General features: G+C 46.8%; 1 protein-coding gene across 3 annotated transcripts in view; it reads right to left on the bottom strand.

The window, feature by feature from the left end:
- PTPRC (protein tyrosine phosphatase receptor type C) overlaps window positions 1–25,689 on the bottom strand; it is a 414,848-nt gene that overhangs the window by 238,448 nt on the left and 150,711 nt on the right. For all 3 annotated transcript variants that reach the window (XM_068240076.1, XM_068240078.1, XM_068240079.1), the window contains 3 exons: window positions 13,157–13,384; window positions 4,777–4,896; window positions 2,001–2,135 (listed from right to left, as the gene is read on the bottom strand). In XM_068240076.1, the coding sequence (XP_068096177.1) occupies window positions 2,001–2,135; window positions 4,777–4,896; window positions 13,157–13,384 (483 nt within the window). The remainder of the gene's footprint in view (window positions 1–2,000; window positions 2,136–4,776; window positions 4,897–13,156; window positions 13,385–25,689) is intronic.

The raw sequence follows: 25,689 nt of genomic DNA, 5'->3' as shown, positions 1-25,689 counted from the left end.
CACAGGGGAGTATGGGAACATGTTGGGGATGTAGGGGGAGGAGTCCCTTGAAGAAAAAATAGACTGTATTTTGTAGGAGAGACAGTTCCTTTATGTGTTGTATTGAGGAGCAGGGATGGTCGTAGGCAGCCAACTTCGCTACGCTGGAACTACGCGTATTTTTACGCAAATACGCTTCGCAATCTACGGCTCCGAAATCAGCCACTTCGCTACGTTAGCATACCGTAGACTACGCATTAAAATACGCAAGCTTCACGTATTGCGTAGCGTAGTTGATGCGACCGCTTATGCCCTTATGCGGAGAAATTTCCGCAATAATCTGCTAACCATGCGCATACACAAACTAATATAAGCATACATTCCAACATCCAATGCGGAATTGTATGCGTATAAAGGGCAATAAAATTTCTGCGCATGCGCAATGACCCATATAAATGCAATTACCGCACGCGTAGTTGACTTCGCAATACATACGTCAACTTCGCGTAGCGGGCGAAGCTACGCATAGCGGGACTACGACTACGCGGAAATGCGTAAGTGTAGTTCTTAAACTTCGCCTACGAGCTACGATGCGTAGTTGCGTACTACGATGCGTATATTCGCGCTGGCGTAGTTTACGAGCAACCCTGTTGAGGAGTAGATTTGATGAGGAATCTGTTTGTGGATTAGGAGGAGGAGGAGGATGGGGCTGTTTTGGGGCTAATTTTTGGTTTTGTATTTATTTTGTCAATTTTGAAGAAACAAGGAAGAAAGCACTGTATCTTGCTCGTTTGAATTGGTGATTGTAGCTGGAAATGTTCTCTTTTCTTCAATAAATTATGTAAAAAATAAATAAATAGTGATGGACGCAAAACTGAAAAAGTGCACCTTTATTTTCAAATAAAATGTTGGCGCCATACATTGTACTAGGGAAAAATTTTAAAGAACCGGGACAAATGGGCAAATAAAACGTGTGGGTTTTATCCACAGTAGAAGTAGAGGCCTGAAAACTGAGAAATAATAATTTTTGCCTTTTTTTTCTTATTATTCCAATTAAAATGTGTTTAGAATAAAATAATTCTTAGTATAATGTACCTCCCAAAAAAGCCTAATTGGTGGCGAAAAAAAAACAAGATATAGATCATTTTGTTGTGATTAGACGTGATTAAGTTATTGGCGACAGAAAGGGAGGAGCACTGACAGGTGAAAATTGCTCTGGTCCTAAAGGGGTAAAACCCCTCAGTGGTCAAGTGGTTAAATGTGCATGTTTTGTTATACTGCCTCTGCTTGCTCTGAATCTGCTCTGAATCTATCTATTAGTCTTTTTTAACATTCTATTTAATTGCCACAGCTTAGATTAACTTCCAAGAAACTTTACACATGCCCAGCTTGGGTGATTTACCCCCACTAGTTTCTAACAGGTACCCAAGAGGTTAAACAGACACACAGCCTAAGGTACTCAGGTAGTGCCTGTTTTGTTCCGATCTCGCTCTGCAGCTGCCTGGGGTGTTTAAAAGCTTGTCCCGCAAAGGCTGCACGTCCTATCAGATTCCATCAGTCAGACTTGCAGGAGAACAGGGGATGTTTCTGTTGGCTCGCTGCTCCTGTCAGTCACAGCTGCCTCTGCTTCTGCTAGTGAGTCATGCTTCCAGCACAGTCTCCTCGCACAAACTCTGCATTCTTATCACCACTTTAAAGCAGGCGGTATTGCTTCATGACATTACCGCTTGGTGTCTGCTTTATGAATTGACATTTACTGACGTGTGTTGAGGTAATTACCGCACAAGTCGGTCAGATTGTACATGTTGGAAATAATCTATCTGGCAGTAAATCTGCCAAAAAAGTCATCATGTGTACCAGGCATTAGATCATGAACCTAGCCTAAGAGAAACCAAGAAGAAAAGACGGAAGACCTGTTCATGCTAAAAATTAAAAGCACAGGTAAGGTATCCACCATGAACCTTCATAAACATGTAGTACAGTGAGCCTTTTGTTTATATGAATTAGAATTCATTACTTACTTCCAACTTTTGTTGTTATATCTACTGACTTTGATGTTATACGTTTTTGGCCATAGAACAGAATTGAATCACAACTGTAATTTGTATAAGATTTCAAGTCCAGCACTTCTTTTCCACCTTCTTTTTTCTCAGTCTCTAAAAATGGTTAACAAAAACAAAATATGGTTTTACATACACTTTTGTCACAGTTCAGTATTTTACAACAATTACATTAATTAACACTAACACTGATAGTACGGGCAAGTGTTAAATATTATTGTCCTTAGCAACTATTAGTCACTTGAGTGGATTCTCACTCATGCACATTGCAGTGTTTTATAATAAGTACTATAATTTTTTTTTGTTCCATGTTCCAACCAGGTTTCTTCAGAGATTTGAATTCTGGAACACAAGTCCACTCTGATGTGAGGAATATAAAAGATATACAGTATGTACTATTACCAGGCCAGATACACCTTACTGGCTCAAACTCACTCAACCTACAAACAAATCCTTCCTATAAATGTTAGAGACACTGAAGCGAAAAAAAATATATGATATAATGAATTGGTTGTGTACTATGAATAATTACTAGAAGATTAGCAGCAAAGAAAATATTCTCATACTTTTATTTTCAGGTATAGAGTGTTTTTTCTAACATTTCATCATTCTATAATATGTGCAGATTACACAACACTCAGCATTCAAAATGAGTCTTTCAGAGCAGTCTGTGAAGTAATGACCTCTCCTCTAGCAGAGAAAAAGTAAACAGTTCAATTACAGTTGAGATAATAAAAGTCAGATAACAGCCCTCTCCACGACTAACTTAGTCGGAGAGCTTAATAGCTTTTTTGCATAGAGATAACAACTGGAGTTTCTCAACTCTTCCTGTACAGAAAACAATTAGACTGATGTATCTGATCTTAATGTTTTATTTCTTAGCTGTACTACACATACAAATCATAATATCATAATTTTTTTTTCGCTTCAGTGTCTCTTTAACCTCCTCAGCAGTATGGACGACTATACACGTCCATCACCGCCGGAGGTCGCCGCTCAGGCCCTGCTGGGCCGATTTGAGCGAAATAAAAAGCAGCACACGCAGCCGGCACTTTGCCAGCCGCGTGTGCTGCCTGATCGCCGCCGCTCTGCGGCGATCCGGCGGCGAAAGAGGGTCCCCCCAGCCGCCCGAGCCCTGCGCAGCCGGAACAAAAGTTCCGGCCAGCGCTAAGGGCTGGATCGGAGGCGGCTGACGTCAGGACGTCGGCTGACGTCCATGACGTCACTCCGCTCGTCGCTATGGTGACGATGTAAGCAAAACAAGGAAGGCTGCTCATTGCGGCCTTCCTTGTTTATTCTGGGCGCCGGAGGCGATCGGAAGAACGCCTCCGGAGCGCCCTCTAGTGGGCTTTCATGCAGCCAACTTTCAGTTGGCTGCATGAAACAGTTTTTTTTTAATTAAAAAAAAACCCTCCCGCAGCCGCCCTGGCGATCTTAATAGACCGCCAGGGAGGTTAAAGTGTACCAGAGCTGACATAAACCTAAAGATTTATACATACCTGGGGTTTCCTCCAGCCCCATCTGCATGGATCACTCCCACGCCGCAGTCCACCTTCTGAGCCGGTACTGGGTCCCACTACTTCCTCCAGTTGCGGCCAGTCTGCGCAAGAGAAGTGCGCCCTCTATGTATCTCTCCAGCGGCTGATGGAGAGATACATAAATTGCGCACTTCACTTGCCTCAGACTGGCCACGACTGCAGGAAGTTATGGGATCCAGTACAGGAGCTGGAGAAGACTGAGGATGGCAGCATGGGAGCAATCCATGCGGATGGGGCTGGAGTAAGCCCCAGGTATGTATAAAACTTTTAGTTTACATCGGCTCTGGTTTCCTTTAAAGGATACCTTAGCACAAATATAAATTTAAAAACGGGGGGAGCAGGCATGTGTAGTGGGCTCTCCTCATGCCCTCCGCTCCCCCCCCCCTCCCCCCCGAAATTACTTACTGGAGTGGAGGTTCGTTGCGGACTGCGCAGGCGCTGTGCATGCATGCTAAGTCACAACTATGTAGTGAGCATGCACAGAGCTCCAGGAAGTACTTTTGGGTACAGAGTAATAGAGGGGGATGGAGGAGAACAGAGGGAGCAGTAGGCATGAGGAGAGCCCACTACAGATGCCGTCTCCCCCATTCCTTCCAAATTTATATTTGTGCAAAGGTATCCTTTAAGACAGGAAAGAGAGGTGTGTAGCCAGCACCACTTTATTAAAAAAAAAAAAAAACTAATACTGTTTGTGTGAAGCCTGGGTCTTTACAGGTTGGAACATTGTCCTGGAAATGCAGAAGAGTTGCAACAATATACAATTGCAATACAGATCAAATCAAAACAATTGCAGCTTAAATAGTTAATGAAACGTACTTGCCATTCATTGTTGTTCTATTCAAATTACCTTTCGTATGTTAATCTGTAGGGCCCATTTAGGTGTTAACATCAGCATTCATCCCTGTCTTAATGGAACTAGTAGTTGTGCAAAAGAGTTTGCATAGAACATGGTCTGCTTGTTGCCCCCTAAAGCAGCTGTCACCCCAGGCATCTGCTTGGTTTGTCTATGCCCAAAAAACAGCCCTGCAACATGGTTACAAACACTGTCATTCAGTTGCTTTCTATAGCAACAAGACGGCATAGTTCATAGTTCCCCATAAGATTTGGTCCAGATTTTTTTTTTATAAACCAGTAGTAGGTGATAATGATAATCTTGTCCAACTCTTAACAGAGACTTGTACTTTGAACCAAGTACTTACCGTTGTAAGTGCAAATGGTTATCACTTTTACTAAACTCGCATTACAGCTTGCCGCAATGTTCCAGGTAAATGAAGCAAAGTCGTTTGTTGTTTTATGTGATAAGCTACAGTTTTCTGCATCTGGGAAAAAAAGATGGTAAGTGTAAGTGTAAATAATATCAGTATGTTTATGGGAAATATAGCTTATATTAGGAGAAAATAATACAGTATAATAAATTACAATTAATTTAAAAGTGTGTAGTGTGCAAAATAATCTATACAAAAAAAACATTATTTTAGGTGTCTATGTGACCATATCAGCAGGTTGCCAGAAAAATAGCATTCCTATACCAGATCAGCGCTGCGACCATGTATCCTTCTATATAGATTGTAGCCACCACCAAGGACACCCTAAAGGATCCACACTCACCAGCTGTGATGGGCCATTAGTCACAGTGGCCTTAATCCGCTTGTGGGGTACTTATCAGGCTCCCCATACCCTGTGGCTGACACCACTCACAGATCCCTTCTTGTCTCCTTCTTGGGTCACATATACACCTCAACATAAACAGAGTCTATCATTGCGCAGATATCTTGTAAAAACGTATGGTTTATTAAAAGGTTCCACTCACATATTCCAAGCAGATGTTAAGCCTGTGGAGTATAGGAACGGGCTCCACCCCGTGCGGCCTCCCGGGCTGACCGCCGTTAAGTTGTTAAATCCAGGGCTTCCCTCGCTCCACCACGCCAACAGGTCCCTCTGAATGAGTCATTGTATGACGAAATCGATAGGGAGGAGCCACATGCGGAACTGAGAGGAGTGGAAGCAGAGGGACCTGTTGGCGTGGTGGAGCGAGGGAAGCCCTGGATTTAACAACTTAACGGCGGTCAGCCCGGGAGGCCGCACGGGGTGGAGCCCGTTCCTATACTCCACAGGCTTAACATCTGCTTGGAATATGTGAGTGGAACCTTTTAATAAACCATACGTTTTTACAAGATATCTGCGCAATGATAGACTCTGTTTATGTTGAGGTGTATATGTGACCCAAGAAGGAGACAAGAAGGGATCTGTGAGTGGTGTCAGCCACAGGGTATGGGGAGCCTGATAAGTACCCCACAAGCGGATTAAGGCCACTGTGACTAATGGCCCATCACAGCTGGTGAGTGTGGATCCTTTAGGGTGTCCTTGGTGGTGGCTACAATCTATATAGAAGGATACATGGTCGCAGCGCTGATCTGGTATAGGAATAGTGTTTGCAAAGAAGGACTGACTCAAGCCTTTGTTTCCAGAAGCGCACCCATTGAATTGTGTGTAGCACAAGAGGACTGTACTGTTCACAACAACCAGATTGTTGATACTTATTATATAAGGATTATAAATGTGTCATAGTTGAAGAATCATATTGATTATAGACAATATAATTTGAACCATATTGGCTAGGGATTCATCTGAGCGCTGAGCAGGTTTTCTGTCTAAGAAAAATAGCATTATTTCTAGTGAGAAAACATGATTTTTTTTGGCAATAGGAAACCCACCATTCAAAACACCTCCAACTGACTTACATTTGTGAATGGTCTCTGCTTATAGGTACAAAATCATCATAGTTGAAAAAATGTTTAGACATTTGGGAAATTCTGACTTTACTGAGAGCAACTCAAAAGTTTTATTTCAGCTCTACAGTATATATTGCAAGAATTAGTAGCAAACATTATTTCAGCTTGCTGACTTTGGTTTTCTATGCACATAAGATCCAGCCAATCCGCAGTGGGCTTGATTCACTAAGACAAATAGCATGCCTTATCAGAGTTAACATGCCTTATCAGAATTAACACATCTTATCCGAGTTAACACGTCTTATCAGAGTAGCATAGCGAGTGCTGTGGACTTATGCCTGGTAATTGGCAATATTAGATGAGGTTGATAGGCACTCCAGTGAGGACAGACGTGTGCTAGACTGATATGATGCTGTAGTCCAGCAGCACCCCAAACAGGAAGAGCAGAGATCAGCAGCACCACGTGGATGTATTTAAAGCTCTTTAATGCATAAAAGAGATAAAGCCCTTGTAGATATACCCCTTCCTCAAGCTGTGTAGGCTTACTCGTCCTGCCCTAAGCCCCTGCGGGTCCAATCACTTTAAAGGACATTGTTCCCACACTTTGATTGGCCCAATAGGCAGCCTGTCACTTGACAGGCAGCCTTCTGGGCCAATCAAAGTGATGGGATAATGTCCTTTAAGGTGATTGGACACGCAGGGGCTCAGGGCATGACGAGTGGCACTCTCGTCATTGCCAATTAGCAGGCATAAGTTCTGTTAACTCTGGTAAGGCATGTTAACTCTGATAAGGCATGCTAGTTGTCTTAGTAAATCAAGCCCAGTGTGTCTAAAACAAACTGGCAGTGCAAGGAGCTAGCTCAACGCTGGGCAAACTATGGCCCACAGGCCGGATTAGACCCGCTTGCGCTGTTACTCCAGCCCACCGACAGGAGGCCAGATCCCTCTCCTCCTCCCCCCCCCTTCTCTGCAGAGTTGCGAGAGGGTGGTAGCTAGGAAAGACTTCAAACGTACCTAATTGTTGTCCAACATCGTGTCTCCATGGCATCACATGACACAACATCCTGAAGTGCCAGCGTATTACACATGCAATACGCTGGCACGTCCCAATGTCATGTGACGCCCTTTTGCCATGGAGATGCGATGCTGGACTGCGATCAGGTGAGTTTTAACTTGAGCCTCCCCTAGCTACCGCCCACTCATGACTCATGTAAATGAGATTTTTTTTATTTTTTTTTTACACACAATTGTCCATTTACAAAGATATTTCTCCCACCCAGCATGGGTATGTGTAAAAATACACCCCAAAACACATTATATTACTTCTCCTGAGTACAGCGATACCACATGTGTGGCACTTTTTTGCAGCCTAGGTGCGCTAAGGGGCCCAACGTCCTATGAGTACCTTTAGGATTTCACAGGTCATTTTGAGGCATTTGGTTTCTAGACTACTCCTCACGGTTTAGGGCCCCTAAAATGCCAGGGCAGTATAGGAACCCCACAAGTGACCCCATTTTAGAAAGAAGACACTCCAAGGTATTCCGTTAGGAGTATGGTGAGTTCATAGAAGATTTTATTTTTTGTCACAAGTTTGTGGAAAAAAACAATAAAAATCAATTTCCGCTAACTTGTGACAAAAATAAAATCTTCTATGAACTCACCATACTCACCATTTTAGGGGTCCAAAACCGTGAGGAGTAGTCTGTAAACCAAATGCCTCAAAATGACTGTTCAGGGGTATAAGCATCTGCAAATTTTGATGTCAGGTGGTCTATGAGGGGCCGAATTTTGTGGAACCGCGCATAAGCAGGGTGGCCTCTTAGATGACAGGTTGTATTGGCACTAAAGTGCAGGAAGCGCAGGTTGTTCTCAAATCGTGACCTGGACATAGCAGCAGAGAACATGGGCATGTGATGTATTGGGTGCGTAGACCAATAAGACCGCAATACATTATTTTTGAATGTGGAAAAAGGAAGGTCCGCACCAATGTCTCCACTTCCAATATCTTTATTCAGGACGTATCCAGTTTACAGGTAATAGCACTTGACTGACATGTTTCGGACTCCAGGTCCTTACTCATAGTCATTTCATGGCTCAGTAAGTGCAGGTTAAAAAGAGAGATGGCAGCTGGAGGTGGAACACGGCCCAGCCCATCCTAGGGAGGGAATAAATCACTGGCCACATCCCACCAAAAACTACTGACTCACTGGAGAACCTAAAAAGTTTTTATATATGTATAAAACCAAACACTTGAACAAATAAAATACAAAAAGCCAACAAACAATGCAGCATAATGAATGAGGATTAAAACACCAGCCATTGATAGAAAAAGACAACCTGCACCAATGAGATCAAACAAATGGTTTGTTACAGTGTTGGGCACATAAATATGGGATAATGTCCAAAATAATGAGGACATACCTCCCCTTAACCCGTAACCAAAGCCAAATCCCACCTAGCATTCAAACCCTTAGGTGACCTGGTACCAAGGCGGAAAATCCAGAGTGCCTCCCTTTTACGAATCAGGGCCTGAAGATCACCTCCCCGTTTGGGCAAAAAAACCCTCTCAATCCCATGGAAGGAGAAACCCGACATATCCCCACCATGCACCTGCCGGTAATGTTTGGCAACCGGCAGGTGCATGGTGGGGATATGTCTTTTTCTATCAATGGCTGGTGTTTTAATCCTCATTCATTATGCTGCATTGTTTGTTGGCTTTTTGTATTTTATTTGTTCAAGTGTTTGGTTTTATACATATATAAAAACTTTTTAGGTTCTCCAGTGAGTCGGTAGTTTTTGGTGGGATGTGGCCAGTGATTTATTCCCTCCCTAGGATGGGCTGGGCCGTGTTCCACCTCCAGCTGCCATCTCTCTTTTTAACCTGCACTTACTGAGCCATGAAATGACTATGAGTAAGGACCTAGAGTCCGAAACATGTCAGTCAAGTGCTATTACCTGTAAACTGGATACGTCCTGAATAAAGATATTGGAAGTGGAGACATTGGTGCGGACCTTCCTTTTTCCACATTTTTCTACTGGGCCTGGCTGCTCGTGTTCCTGCACTGTCCCACTCAGCACAGTGAAGCGGTACTTCCTGCCTACTTCTTTACATTATTTTTGACTAGACCCATGTTAAGTAGAAGGCCCCAAAAAAATGTTACGTTCGGAAACTTGGAGTGTCTTCCACCGAAAAGGCTGAGCATAGTAGCTTCTTGGATTGGCGGTTGCTTATTGTGTGGCATAACGGTTGATCTCAGCCACAGTTAAGTCGTACCAGCAGTGATCAGAAAAAAAAATTCTGTCACTGCGGTGGGGCGGGTGAGGGTTTGGCCGGGTGATCAGAAGCCCGCAGGGGGCAGATTAGGGCCTGATCTGATGGATAGGAGTGCTAGGGGGAGACAGGTGGTGACAGGAGGTGATTGATGGGTGTCTCAGGGGGTGATTAGAGGGGAGAGTAGATGCAATCAATGCACTGGGGAGGTGATCGGAAGGGGGTCTGAGGGGGATCTGAGGGTTTGGTCGAGTGATCAGGAGCCCACACGGGGCAAATTAGGGCCTGATCTGATGGGTAAGTGTGCTAGGGGGTGACAGGTGGTGACAGGAGGTGATTGATGGGTGTCTCAGGGTGTGAATAGAGGGGGGAATAGATGCAAGCAATGCACTGGGGAGGTGATCAGAAGGGGGTCTGAGGGCGATCTGAGGGTGTGGGCGGGTCATTGGGTGCCCGCAAGGGGCAGATGAGGGTTTGATCTGATGGGTATGATGGGTAGCAGTGACAGGTGGTGACAGGGGGTGATTGATGGGTGATTGATGGGTGATCAGTGGGTGATTAGAGGGGAGAACAGATGTAAATAATGCATTGGGGAGGTGATCAGAGGGAGTCTGGGGGGCTATCTGAGGGTGTGCGCGGGTGATTGGGTGCCCGCAAGGGGCAGATTAGGGTCTTATCTGATGGGTAGCAGTGACAGTTGGTGACAGGGGATGATGGGGTGATTGATAGGTGATCAGTAGGTGATTACAAGGGAAAATATATGCAAGCAATGCACTGGCGAGTTGATCAGAGGGGGTCTGGGGGGCTATTTGAGGGTGTGGCGGGTGATTGGGTGCCCGCAAGGGGCAGATTAGGGTCTGATCTGATGGGTAGCAGTGACAGGTGGTGACGGGGTGTTTGATGGGTGATCATTGGGTGATTAGAGGGGAAAGCAGATGTAAACAATGCACTTTCGGAGGTGATCTGAGGGTGGGTCTGCGGGCAATCTGAGGGTGTGGGAGGGTGATCAGGTGCCTACAAGGGGCAGGTTAGGGTCTGATCTGATGGGTAGCAGTGACAGGGGGTGATTGATGGGTGATTGACAGGTGATCAGTGGGTGATTGCAGGGGAGAATAGATGTATACAGTACACGGGGGGGGGGGGGTCTGGGGAGAACCTGAGGGTGTGGGGGGTGATCCGGAGCACCCAGGGGGCAGTTTAGGACCTAATCTACAAAATAGCGTTGACAGTGACAGGGAGTGATTGATGGGTGATTAGGGGGGTGATTGGGTGCAAACAGGGGTCTGGGGGGTGGGCAGGGGGGGGATCTGAGGGGTGCTGTGGGCGATCAGGGGGCAGAAGAGAGGGCAGGATCAGTGTGTTTGGGTGCAGACTAGGGTGGCTGCAGCCTGCCCTGGTGGTCCCTCGATCACTGGGACCACCAGGGCAGGAAACAGCCTGTATAATACGCTTTGTATACATTACAAAGCGTATTATACGCTTGCATTGCGGCGATCGAGGGGTTAACAACCCGCCGGCACTTCCGAACAGCCGGCGGGTTGATGTCGCGGGTGGGCGGAGCCTATTGCTGGCGGATGCGCGAGCATCACAGCGCGCGATCCCCGGCCAGCTAGAGTCGCAGGACCCGACGCCAATTGGCGTTACGTGGTCCAGGGCGAGCCACTTTGCCGGCGCACATTGGCTATGTGCAGTCGGCAAGTAGTTAATGTGCGTTAACACCTTTTTTTGAGTTGCGTGGTAATGCTGCACTGTGTCTTTAACGTCGCATTACAACGCAATGCCCCACTTTGAATGAGGCCTGAATTACAAATGGACAAAAGCACAGATCTAACAATTACCCATTATTCATGCAGCAAACTAGAAGCACATGCTTAATCCATTCCCCAAAATGAATGCTGTTGCCATGGTTGCAAAGCAGTGCTCTCACAGTCAGCTTTGGAAATCCATAGCTGTCTGTATATTGAAACAGAAACTTAATTTTTAATAATCTGGCATCAAACAAATGACTTCTACAGCACTGATCAATATTAATAGCAGTTCTATAACAAAGCAGAATTTCTCTTTAATATTTATGTATCAGTATAGATATTATACATTTAATGTAAATTAAAAAAGGGAATCAGAGGCAAGCAGGTGCTATTATTGTAAAACCCCTTTGAAACCACCTAGGCAGTTGTGCTGATCCTAAAGTTTTGCCAATGCCAAATAAATATTTACCCATTAGCTTCCAGCACCCTCCCCAAGCCATTAAATAGAAGTCTTTCAAAAACCGTATGTTATGGCCAGACATGTTACAGCTGTGATTAGGCTGGATTCACAGTGGTCCGTTGCATAATGCATGTATTAAAATGTGTGAACTAAAATGAAGACTGGATATAGACTTAAAGAGACACTGAAGCAAAAAAAAAATGATATAATGATTGAATTGGTTGTGTAGTACGAATAATTAATAGAACATTAGTAGCAAAAAAATATTCTCATATTATTTTCAGTTATATAGTGTTTTTTATAACATTGCATCATTCTCTAATATTTGCAGTTTACACACTACTTAGCATTCTAAATGATTTTACAGAGCAGGCCAGTGAATGTTTGAACTGTCCTCTGCTGAAGAAAAAAGAAATACAGTGACTGACAGTTGAGATAACAACCTTCAGAAGACAGAGCTCTCTGTGACTTTGAAAGTAGTGGGGCTCCAAGTTTTTTTTTTCATAGATAACAACTGGAGTTTCTTAACGTTTCCTGTACTGGAAGCAATATTAGACTTATGTCTCTGCTCCTAATGTTTTACTTCTTAGCTGTACTACACATACAAATCATTATATCATAATTTTTGTTTTGCTTCAGTGTCTCTTTAAATTCAGAGCTTGCATGCAGTGAGTTAGGTTGGCCACTAACGGTCCAATTTCTAGCGAAAAATCATTAGCGCGATCAGAAATTCATGATCAGATTGGTTGTAAACAATTTCAGTTGATGGGCACAATCGATTATGAACGATTATAAAAATAGTCGTCCGATTGGATTTTTGTCAAACCAAAATTTGGATTTTTCTTGTTGGTTGTGATAGATAGGAAGCAAAGATTGGTTCGTGAACGATCTTTCTTCCGATCAGAATTATCTGATCGCTCGATTGATTTTTTTTTATAGAAATTGGATCGTTAGTGGCCACCTTTGGAATAATGTGATCTGTTAAAATGCAGATGTGAACAAGCCTATAGAATTGTATGGGGCTGTGAGCTGACATGCAGAATTATTCAGCTACACAACTGATGCACTGTGTGAACTAGCTTTAACAGTGCGGGATCCTAATGAACAATGTAGGACACAGTATTTATCGCAGACAAAAAAATCAGACAACTTCAGATGAAGTAGCTTAACTCCAACAAACCTCCAAAACTCCACAAACTTAACTCAAACAAAACCAACAAAGACAAATGTGATGATGAAATATTGTTCCTATGCACTCTCAATAACCATGTGGTTTAGTTTGCAATAGGGAGATATGGGTCCCAGTGCTAGTTTTACATTGAACATTACTGATCAGGGCCTCATTATAAAGATGTCATCCAAACTTACCAGGTGGTGTATTTAATAATAATGTAATTGGATTCCTGCAGTCTGTGATACTGCAGTTGATTGTCTTCGTTTCACAATAGGAGATGGGGAAATTATATCCTGCAATGCTGAAATTGAAGTCCGATTTGTCAGAGGGGAATGGCTCGCAGCTCAGGCTGTGGTTAGAAATATTCTCAACTATTAATCGTTCCTGTTTCTCGTATGATGGCTCTTTAAATTTTATAGAACCTGCCATAGAATCACACAAAACATTAGTAAACAATTCATGCCAACGGAAATGTTGTTAAAGGACAACTGTAGTGAGAAGAATATGGCGGCTGCCATATTTATTTCCTTTGAAGCAATACTAGCTGCATGACTATCCTACTGTTCCTCTGCCTCTAATACTTTTAGCCATAGACTGTGAACAAGCATGCAGCAGATAAGGTGTTTCTGACAATATTGTCAGATCTGGCAAGATTAGCTGCATGTTTGTTTTAGGTATAATTCAGATACTAGCAGCCAAATAGATCAGCAGGACAGCCAGGCAACTGGTATTGTTTAAAAGGAAAGAAACATGACAGCCTCAATCTTCTTCTCACTACTGTTGTCTTTTAAAGCAAATGGCTAAAAATCATAACACCAGATAAATATAATTTTAAACTCTAAATTGGTAGTCAGGCAAATTATATCTACTTTTGTATACTAAATGTATATGACACTAGAGTTACAAACTAATTCACAGGAATATTAGAAAAGCCAGTTATGCCACTGCCAATCCTATTTTTTTCCCGAAAATAGAGAGGGTTTGTACTCCACATTAGTGTTGAGCTAGGATTTCACATAATCATAATTTCAATCAAAATTTGCAATTACGATGTGAAATCATAATGCCAAGTCCCTGGAAAATGTGCAATTAATCTTGTGCGTAACCTTAATTATGTCCCGTAATTTTGCAATTACATGTACTTAAGCAAAAATGTGAAATTTGATTCTTTGGGAACATGTCAAAAAATATTTTTTTCATAAAGATCTTAGCGTTTTTGAGAAAGTTGATTTTAAAAAAGTAAACATCCAACAAATCCCTGAGAGAGAGAGAGAGAGAGAGAGAGAGAGAGAGAGAGAGAGAGAGAGAGAGAGAGAGAGAGAGAGAGAGAGAGAGAGGGGAGGTGTGTGTGTGTGTGTGTGTGTGTGTGTGTCTGTCTTTTGCTATCGAACCTGTACTCCGCATTCGGATATATGGAGAAATCCGCAAATATCCGGGTTGGCTGTCAAAATATCCGCAGATAGCTATCCGGATTTTTAAAAAAAATCTGTAATCCGAATCGGATAGTGTAAAAAAGTTTGGATATCCAGGTTACCCGGATATCCGAAATCCAGATGAGCATCACTGGTTCTGTATACATATTTTAAGAAAAATTACATTGTGGAGTCTCCCTCCCAAGCCTCTTTAACTTGTGACCCATGCATGTTGGTATATCTAGAATTTGGTGCCTACACCAAATGGGGCTCTGCACCTTGAGCTATACCAGCCTGCATGGTTAATGATGTGGAAGGGCTCTAAAATAGAGCAATAGCAATGTCTCCCTCTCTCCGTGGCATGTGCCAAGGATGTCTAAGACATTTTTCAGCAAAATATAATTTGCATTCCGAAACGCAGGCATCAAACCAACAAGCGTTGATTCCGAAAAATTGTACATTGTTTATTGCAAGCTTTCAGAAGTTAAGTTTCTTCTTCGGGCACTATACAGAACTGAGTCAGAACCATACACAGTTATGTATAATGCCTAAAGAAGAAACTTAACATTTTTGAAAGCTTGCAATAAACCATGTACAGTTAGTCATTATAGGTATCACTGGAATCAATGCTTGTTGGTCTGATGTCTGCATTTCTGCTCCTGGACTAACATAGTTACATAGTTACATAGTTACTTGGGTTGAAAAAAGACATGCGTCCATTGAGTTCAACCAGAGAACAAAGTACAACACCAGCCTGCTCCCTCACATATCCCTGTTGATCCAGAGGAAGGCAAAAAACCCTTACAAGGCATGGTCCAATTAGCCCCAAAATGGAAAAAATTCCTTCCCGACTCCAGATGGCAATCAGATAAAATCCCTGGATCAACATCATTGGGCATTCCTAGTAATTGTAGCCATGGATGTCTTTCAGCGCAAGGAAAGCATCTAAGCCCCCTTTAACCTCTTCCCGCCCACGTCACGCCGATGGGCGGCAGCCCCAGGACCGCCTAATGCCAATTGGCGTAAAGTCCTGGGGCTCTGTTTTGCAGGAGATCGCGCGCAGGCTGCGCGCGCATCTCCTGCTTGGGGGGCGGAGCTCCGCCCCGCCTTCAGTCTGTCCCCCTGGGGGACAAGAGAGCGATCAGCTCGCATAGACAGAAGCCTATGACAGCCAATCGCCATAATTGGCTGGCTGGAGGGAGGGAGGGAGGGAAGTAGGGTATTTAAAGAAACAGGGTTTTTTTTTTAAAGACAACAATAACGATTATAAAAACAAAAATAAACATGGGGGGAGCAATCAGACCCCACCAACAGAGAGCTCTGTTGGTGGGGAGAAAAGGGGGGGGGATCACTTGTGTGCTATGTTGTGCGGCCCTGCAGCTTAGCCTTAAAGCTGCAGTGGCCTATTTTATTGAAAATGGCCTGGTCACTAGGGGGGTTTAGCACTGCCGTCCTCAAGAGGTTAAATGCAGGTATAGAATTTGCCATAACTACTTCCTGTGGCAATGCATTCCACATCTTAAACACTCTTACTGTAAAGAACCCTTTCCTAAATAAATGGCTAAAACATTTTTCCTCCATGCGCAGATCATGCCCTCTAGTCCTTTGAGAAGGCCTAGGGACAAAAAGCTCATCCGCCAAGCTTTTATATTGCCCTCTGACGTATTTATACATGATAATTAGATCCCCTCTAAGGCGTCTTTTCTCTAGACTAAATAAACCCAGTTTATCTAACCTTTCTTGGTAATTGAGACCTTCCATCCCACGTATCAATTTTGTTGCTCGTCTCTGCACCTGCTCTAAAACTGCAATATCTTTTCTGTTATGTGGTGCCCAGAACTGAATTCCATATTCCAGATGTGGCCTTACTAGAGAGTTAAACAGGGGCAATATTATGCTAGCATTTTGAGTTTTTATTTCCCTTTTAATGCATCCCAAAATTATGTTAGCTTTAGCTGCAGCGGCTTGGCATTGAGTACGATTATTTAACTTGTTGTCGATAAGTACTCCTAAGTCCTTCTCCAAGTTTGATGTCCCCAACTGTATCTGTAACGATCGGTGTAACACAGAGAGGGTCTGATTACCAGTGATCTGCAGTATCACTAAGAATGCAGAATATACCCGATTATTGATGATCTGCAGTATCACCGATAATCAGATATATCTACTAACCTCTAGACACCTGAGAGATGAGAGTGTTTGGTGCAACAGTAATACTTTGAGTACTGTACCTCAAGAGAAGGTACTGGAGCAGTAAGGGGTACTGCACAGAAATATGTTCCTTCCGTTAGCCTAGACTCTCCCGGGGGAGGAGCTAGGCTGAGAGTAGGAAGGACAGAGCGTGAGTGACACCAGTGAGAGGGTGTCACTAACAGATCTGGTACCTGCCTCTAACAGTAAGGCCAGTTCTCAAGGTCGGGCAAGCCAAGTCGTTAATACACAGACAGATAAGGTAGCAGGTGAGCAGAGTTTGGCAACAGGATATCAGAAATAGCAAGGTACAGAGTCAGAGTTCAGAGGAATAGTCAGGCAGGCAGAAGGTCATAACAAATAATACAGATCAATATTCCTAACGCTAAGGTGTGAGGTCCTTGATCGTCAACACCTTTGGAAACTATGCTAGAACACAGATACGGACAAGGTCTGAGTGCTACCACGTAGTGATCGCAACGCCAGACACCAGAGAAATGACCAGCACCCAGTATATATACCATAGCGCTCACCAGCGCCACCCCTAAGTGCTGGACCAATGGAAGGTGGTGAAAATGTCAGCTGACCAGCTTGGTCAGCTGACTCTTCTCTGGCTGTCATATAAGCTCTGCCTCTCAGCGCGCGCGTCCTTCTGAACCTGTGTGGACTAGCAGTCCCAGCCACACCAGACATGTCTTGCAATGTATCTGCCAATTGGGGTGCGGGGATCGCCGCACCGCTCTCCAAGCCAGCGGCGACTTCCCCGCGTCCAACCACAATGTCAGTGGTATTGCAATCCGCCGCATCCAACGCGGACTCCACCGCTCTGCCCATGCGGCATGCGGCGGTTTCTTCGCGTTGTGCCGCCATGTTGGACGCGGAAACAGCCGCCTCACTCTGAGCACTAGCGGCGGCTTTTCCGCGTTTCCTCACAGTACCCCCCCCCCCCCCCCTGAGGAGTGGACTCCGGACAACTCCTACCAGGCTTCTCAGGATGCAACGCATGGAACTCCCTTCTTAACTTTTCCGCATGCATGCGACATTCAGGTACCCATGATCTCTCCTCAATACCATACCCTTTCCAATGAACCAGATATTGTACAGAGTTCTGAACTATGCGTGAGTCTAAAATCTTCTCTACTTCATACTCAGGTTGGTCATCTATCATCACAGGAGGAGGAGGAGTGGGACCCACATGGACTGCTGGCTTAAGCAGGGACACATGAAAGGATCTTACGCCACGCATACTGGCAGAAAGATCAATGGCATAAGTGACATTGTTGATCTTTCTAGTTACTGGAAACGGACCCACAAACCTGGGCCCCAACTTGGCTGAGGGCTGTTTCAAGGTCAGGTGACGTGTGGACACCCAGACTAAGTCTCCTGGTTGAAACCTCCACTCTAAGGAACGTTTTTTATCAGCTTGACCTTTTTGACTTTGAAACGCCTTTTCCAAATTATTTTTCACGATCCACCAAGTGTCTTCAAATGACCTTTGCCAGGCCTCCAGTGCTGGAAACGGAGTGGAGGCGACTGGCAATGGGGAGAATTTAGGCAACTTCCCGGTCACTATCTGAAATGGACAAAATCCCGAGGAAGAACTTTTCAAATTATTGTGCGCAAATTCTGCGAAGGGCAAAAACTTGACCCAATCATTTTGCGCTTCTGCAAGGTAACACCTCAAAAACTGTTCCAATGACTGATTGACTCTCTCCGTCTGACCATTGGTCTGTGGGTGGTAGCCCGACGAAAATGACAGTTCCATGCCCATTTGGTGACAAAATGCCCTCCAGAATCTAGAAACAAATTGGACTCCCCGATCTGACACTATGTTTTCCGGAATGCCATGCAATCGGAAAACGTGGATGATGAACAAATCGGCCAACTCCTGGGCCGAGAGGAGTCCTTTCAAGGGCACAAAATGGGCCATTTTACTGAAGCGGTCGACTACCACCCAAATGACCGACATGCCCTCAGACCGGGGAAGCTCACCCACAAAATCCATGGACAAGTGGGTCCACGGCTCACTCGGGGTGGGCAAGGGCTGCAACGTTCCCACAGGTACCAGCCGGGAGGGCTTACTTTTTGCACACACCGCACACTCTCTAACATACTCCTTGCAATCTGTTGCCAGAGAAGGCCACCATGCACACCTGTCAACAAGATCCTGAGTTCTGGAGGCCCCAGGGTGTCCCGCATTTTTGTGTGAGTGGAACATCTGTAAAATCTGAAGACGGAATGGCAGTGGTATAAACATAACCCCTTCGGGCTTTCCCTCCGGGACGTCCTGCTGAAAGGGACTTAAAGACTCCGTCCAGTCTTTCCAAGTCTCTGTAGTTGCTAGCACCAATTTCTGCGGGATAATGGTTTCTGGGGCAGAGGGCTGTGCTGTCTCCGGCTCAAAGCATCTGGACAGGGCATCTGCCTTAATGTTTTTGCTACCCGGAGTGTACGTAATTATAAATCTGAACCTCGAGAAGAACAATGACCATCGAGCCTGACGGGGGCTTAATCTCTTAACTCCCTCGATGTATTCCAAATTTTTGTGATCAGTGTAAACTGTAATCGTATGTTCTGCTCCTTCCAACCAATGACGCCATTCTTCAAAGGCCAATTTGATGGCAAGAAGCTCCCTGTTGCCTATTAGAGTTGGGCCGAACGGTTCGCCGGCGAACGGGGTTCGCGCGAACTTAGGTGGTTCGCGTGCGGGTACCGCACGCGAACCTTTTGCGGAAGAAGTTCGGTTCGCCCCATAATGCACCTGAGGGTCAACTTTGACCCTCTACATCACAGTCAGCAGGCCCAGTGTAGCCAATTAGGCTACACTAGCCCCTGGAGCCCCACCCCCCCTTATATAAGGCAGGCAGCGGCGGCCATTACGGCCACTCGTGTGCCTGCATTAGTCAGAGTAGGGCGAGCTGCTGCAGACTGTCTCTCAGGGAAAGATTAGTTAGGCTTAACTTCTTCCTGGCTGCATACCTGTTCTGTTCAGTGAGCCCTCAGCCCACTGCATACCTGTACTGTGATCCTGCCACTGCATAGCTGTTCAGTGATCCTGCCACAGCATACCTGTTCTGTTCAGTGAGCCCTCAGCCCACTGCATACCTGTACTGTGATCCTGCCACTGCATAGCTGTTCAGTGATCCTGCCACAGCATACCTGTTCTGTTCAGTGAGCCCTCAGCCCACTGCATACCTGTACTGTGATCCTGCCACTGCATACCTGTTCAGTGATCCTGCCACAGCATACCTGTTCTGTTCAGTGAGCCCTCAGCCCACTGCATACCTGTACTGTGATCCTGCCACTGCATAGCTGTTCAGTGATCCTGCCACAGCATACCTGTTCTGTTCAGTGAGCCCCCAGCCCACTGCATACCTGTACTGTGATCCTGCCACTGCATACCTGTTCAGTGATCCTGCCACAGCATACCTGTTCTGTTCAGTGAGCCCTCAGCCCACTGCATACCTGTACTGTGATCCTGCCACTGCATACCTGTTCAGTGATCCTGCCACAGCATACCTGTTCTGTTCAGTGAGCCCTCAGCCCACTGCATACCTGTACTGTGATCCTGCCACTGCATAGCTGTTCAGTGATCCTGCCACAGCATACCTGTTCTGTTCAGTGAGCCCCCAGCCCACTGCATACCTGTACTGTGATCCTGCCACTGCATACCTGTTCAGTGATCCTGCCACAGCATACCTGTTCTGTTCAGTGAGCCCTCAGCCCACTGCATACCTGTACTGTGATCCTGCCACTGCATACCTGTTCAGTGATCCTGCCACAGCATACCTGTTCTGTTCAGTGAGCCCTCAGCCCACTGCATACCTGTACTGTGATCCTGCCACTGCATAGCTGTTCAGTGATCCTGCCACAGCATACCTGTTCTGTTCAGTGAGCCCCCAGCCCACTGCATACCTGTACTGTGATCCTGCCACTGCATACCTGTTCAGTGATCCTGCCACAGCATACCTGTTCTGTTCAGTGAGCCCTCAGCCCACTGCATACCTGTACTGTGATCCTGCCACTGCATACCTGTTCAGTGATCCTGCCACAGCATACCTGTTCTGTTCAGTGAGCCCTCAGCCCACTGCATACCTGTACTGTGATCCTGCCACTGCATAGCTGTTCAGTGATCCTGCCACAGCATACCTGTTCTGTTCAGTGAGCCCTCAGCCCACTGCATACCTGTACTGTGATCCTGCCACTGCATACCTGTTCAGTGATCCTGCCACTGTATACCTGTTCTGTGAACCCGCCACTGTATACCTGTTCTGTTCAGTGGACCCGCCACTGTATACCTGTTCTGTGAACCCGCCACTGTATACCTGTTCTGTTCAGTGGACCCGCCACTGTATACCTGTTCTGTGAACCCGCCACTGTATACCTGTTCTGTTCAGTGGACCTGCCACTGTATACCTGTTTAGTGAACACGCCACTGCATACCTGTTGTGTTCAGTGAACCTGCCACTGCATACCTGTTCTGTGAACCCGCCACTGTATACCTGTTCTGTTCAGTGGACCCGCCACTGTATACCTGTTCTGTGAACCCGCCACTGTATACCTGTTCTGTTCAGTGGACCTGCCACTGTATACCTGTTTAGTGAACACGCCACTGCATACCTGTTGTGTTCAGTGAACCTGCCACTGCATACCTGTTCAGTGAACCCGCCACTGTATACCTGTTCTGTTCAGTGGACCCGCCACTGTATACCTGTTCTGTGAACCCGCCACTGTATACCTGTTCTGTTCAGTGGACCTGCCACTGTATACCTGTTTAGTGAACACGCCACTGCATACCTGTTGTGTTCAGTGAACCTGCCACTGCATACCTGTTCTGTGAACCCGCCACTGTATACCTGTTCTGTTCAGTGGACCCGCCACTGTATACCTGTTCTGTTCAGTGGACCTGCCACTGTATACCTGTTCTGTTCAGTGGACCTGCCACTGTATACCTGTTTAGTGAACACGCCACTGCATACCTGTTGTGTTCAGTGAACCCGCCACTGTATACCTGTACTGTTCAGTGAACCCACCGCATCAGTGCGCATACCTGTGCAGTTAAGTGAACCCACCTACCTACGTGAGTGCACGCAGTGTGATATACCACTCCGTGCATACCCGATATGGACAAAACAGGTAGAGGAAGAGGAAGAGGTAGTGGCAGAGGCAGAGGAAGGCCACCCGGCAGGTCTGCGCGAGGTCGTGTAAATGTAATGTCGTGTGGACCTGGCCCACAGTACAGTGCTCGGAAGAAGGCACGTCCCATCACCTCCCAAGATTGTCAGGACGTGGTTGAGTATTTAGCGACACAGAACACCTCATCTTGCTCAGCCACCAGCGCTACTACTAGCACCACTTCCGCTGCATTTGACACTTCGCAAGAATTATTTAGTGGTGGTGAAATCACTGATGCACAGCCATTGTTACAGCCAGATGAATTTTCACCAGCTCATATGTCTGCGTTACGCGACAACACTATGGATGTAACGTGTAAGGAGGATGAAGGACCTACACATTTGGATTTTTCTGAGGCAAGCGAAGCTGGGCAGGATGATTACGATGATGACGATGATAGGGATCCTCTGTATGTTCCCAATAGAGGAGATGAAGAGGGGGACAGTTCAGAGGGGGAGTCAGAGAGTAGTAGGAGGATAGAAGTTGCTGAAAGAAGCTGGGGCAGCTCTTCGTCAGAAACAGCTGGTGGCAGAGTCCGGCACCATGTATCGCCAGATTCGCCACCTATGTACAGCCAGCCAACTTGCCCTTCAGCATCAGCTGCTGAGGTGCCCACATCCCAGGGTGGCTCAGCGGTGTGGAAATTTTTTAATGTGTGTGCCTCAGATCGGACCAAAGCCATCTGTTCGCTCTGCCAACAAAAATTGAGCCGTGGAAAGGCCAACACTCACGTAGGGACAAGTGCCTTACGAAGGCACCTGCAGAAAAGGCACAAACAGCAATGGGATGGCCACCTGAGCAAAAGCAGCAGCAGCACACAAAAGCAAAGTCACCCTCCTTCTCCTCTTCCTCCTTCAGGTGCATCATCTGCTTATGCCGCTCTCTCCCTTGCACCTTCACAGGCACCCTCCTCCACTCCGCCTCTGCCCTTGAGCGGTTCCTGCTCCTCTGCCCACAGCAGCAGTCAGGTGTCCGTGAAGGAAATGTTTGAGCGGAAGAAGCCACTTTTGGCCAGTCACCCCCTTGCCCGGCGTCTGACAGCTGGCGTGGCGGAACTGTTAGCTCGCCAGCTGTTACCATACCGGCTGGTGGACTCTGAGGCCTTCCGTAAATTTGTGGCCATCGGAACACCGCAGTGGAAGATGCCAGGCCGCACTTATTTTTCCAGAAAGGCCATACCCCAACTGCACCGTGAAGTTGAGAGGCAAGTGGTGTCATCTCTTGCGAAGAGCGTTGGGTCAAGGGTACACCTGACCACGGATGCCTGGTCTGCCAAGCACGGGCAGGGCCGCTACATTACCTACACAGCCCATTGGGTGAACCTGGTGGTGAACGATGGCAAGCAGAAAGCGGCGGACCAAATTGTGACACCTCCACGGCTTGCAGGCAGGCCTCCTGCCACCTCCTCTCCTCCTGCTACATGCTCTTCGCTGTCCTCCTCCTCCTCCTTGGCTGAGTGGCAGTTCTCCTCTCCAGCTACACAGCCCCAGCTCCGCAGGGCCTATGCTGCATGCCAGGTACGACGGTGTCACGCCATCTTAGACATGGCTTGTCTCAAAGCGGAGAGTCACACTGGAGCAGCTCTCCTGGCTGCTCTTAAGAAACAGGTGGATGAGTGGCTGACCCCGCACCACCTGGAGATAGGCAACGTGGTGTGCGACAACGGCAGCAATCTGCTTGCCGCTTTGCATATGGGGAAGCTGACACACATACCCTGCATGGCACATGTCATGAATCTGGTGGTTCAAAGATTTGTGGCAAAGTACCCTGGCTTAGCGGATGTCCTGAAGCAGGCCAGGAAGTTCTGTGGGCATTTGAGGCGCTCTTACACAGCCATGGCACGATTTGCAGAAATTCAGCGTAAAAACAACATGCCGGTGAGACGCCTCATTTGCGATAGCCCCACTCGCTGGAACTCGACCCTCCTCATGTTCTCCCGCCTGCTAGAACAGAAGAAAGCCGTCACCCAGTACCTCTACAACTGGAGTAGAACGAAACAGTCTGGGAAGATGGGGATGTTCTGGCCCGACAACTGGACAATGATGAAAAATGCATGCAGGCTCATGCGGCCGTTTGAGGAGGTGACCAACCTGGTGAGCCGCAGTGAGGGCACCATCAGCGACTTAATTCCCTACGCGTACTTCTTGGAGCGTGCTGTGCGTAGAGTGGCGGATGAAGCTGCGAATGAGCGTGACCAGGAACCGTTACGGCAGGAACAGGCATGGGACCAATTTTCATCAGACCCAGCTGTTTCCTCAACACCTGCGGCAGCACAGAGGGGGGAGGAGGAGGAAGAAGAGAGGTCATGTGCAGAAGATGAGTCAGACTCAGAGGATGATGAGCAAGGTGTTTCTTTGGGGGAGGAGGAGGAGGAGGAGGGGACAGCGGCAGGAGAACAACCGCAGCAGGCGTCGCAGGGGGCTTGTGCTGCGCAACCTTCCCGTGGTATTGTTCGCGGCTGGGGGGAGGAGGTTGACTTACCTGACGTCACTGAGGAAGAGCAAGAGGAGATGGAGGGTACTGGATCCGACTTTGTGCAGATGTCGTCTTTTATGCTGTCCTGCCTGTTGAGGGACCCCCGTATAAAAAACCTCAAGGGGAATGAGCTGTACTGGGTGGCCACACTACTAGACCCTCGGTACAGGCACAAAGTGGCGGACCTGTTACCAACTCACCGGAAGGTGGAAAGGATGCAGCACATGCAGAACCAGCTGTCAACTATGCTTTACAATGCCTTTAAGGGTGATGTGACGGCACAACGCCAGCAAGGTACCACTGCCACTAATCCTCCTCCCGTGTCCACGCAGTCAAAGACAGGACGCTCCAGCGATCTCATGGTGATGTCGGACATGCGGACGTTCTTTAGTCCAACGCCTCGCCGTAGCCCTTCCGGATCCACCCTCCACCAACGCCTGGAACGGCAGGTAGCCGACTACCTGGCCTTAAGTGTGGATGTAGACACTGCTGTGAACAGCGATGAGGAACCCTTGAACTACTGGGTGCGCAGGCTTGACCTGTGGCCAGAGCTGTCCCAATTTGCCATCCAACTTCTCTCCTGCCCTGCCGCAAGCGTCCTCTCAGAAAGGACCTTCAGCGCAGCTGGAGGCATTGTCACAGAGAAGAGAAGTCGCCTAAGTCACAAAAGTGTTAAGTACCTCACCTTTATAAAAATGAATGAGGCATGGATCCCGGAGGGCTGCTGCCCGCCCCAAGACTAAGTCAGTCCCCGCACATACAGCATCTCTGCCTGCACGCCGTGTGACTGGCTGCCTGGCCTGCCCCAAGAAGACTAAGTCGCTCCCAGTCCCTCCACACAGCATGTCTGCCTGCAGGCCGCTTCACTACCTTCTCCGCCACCACCAACAGGGTCCGGGACTCCAGGCGGATTGCTGAATTTTTTAGGCCGCTGCTAGCAGCGGCCGCTGTAATAATTTTTCGGGTGCGTGTACATGACTGCCTAATTTTTCTGGCTGCACTGCGGGCAGCTGCAACAACAAAAGAAAAGGCATGAACATGCGCCCATTCCCCTTCGTGATCATTACCTTGCCGTGGTGAAGGGGCTTGCGTATCACAATGGAGCAATGACCGGCGCCTAGATGAGTGTCTCGGGGGGCACACCCACGATAATAAGGTCGTTGCCTCATTGTGGTCAGACCAAATTTGATCAGCTGGACAGTCACTGTTCTGTCATTCAGCTACATCAGCCAGGTGACTGACCATATGGGCTGTAAAGCCACCAAAACCTGCACTCTCGCCATGGTGCGCACCAGTCCAGCACGGCCGTCACTACACAAACAGCTGTTTGCGGTGCGTTACACGATGAGTTTGGTGCGTCAGTGTGAAGCAGTACCTTAATTACACTACCTGATTGATGTATACACATGCAAGATGTTTGAAAGCACTTTAGGCCTGTCATTTAACATTCAATGTGATTTCTGCCCTTAAAACGC

Source organism: Hyperolius riggenbachi, chromosome 6, assembly GCF_040937935.1.
Source record: "Hyperolius riggenbachi isolate aHypRig1 chromosome 6, aHypRig1.pri, whole genome shotgun sequence".
In the NCBI taxonomy this organism is placed as follows: domain Eukaryota; kingdom Metazoa; phylum Chordata; class Amphibia; order Anura; family Hyperoliidae; genus Hyperolius; species Hyperolius riggenbachi.
The sequence above is the reverse complement of the archived record's forward strand: the minus strand, read 5'-3'. Positions and strand labels throughout refer to the sequence as shown.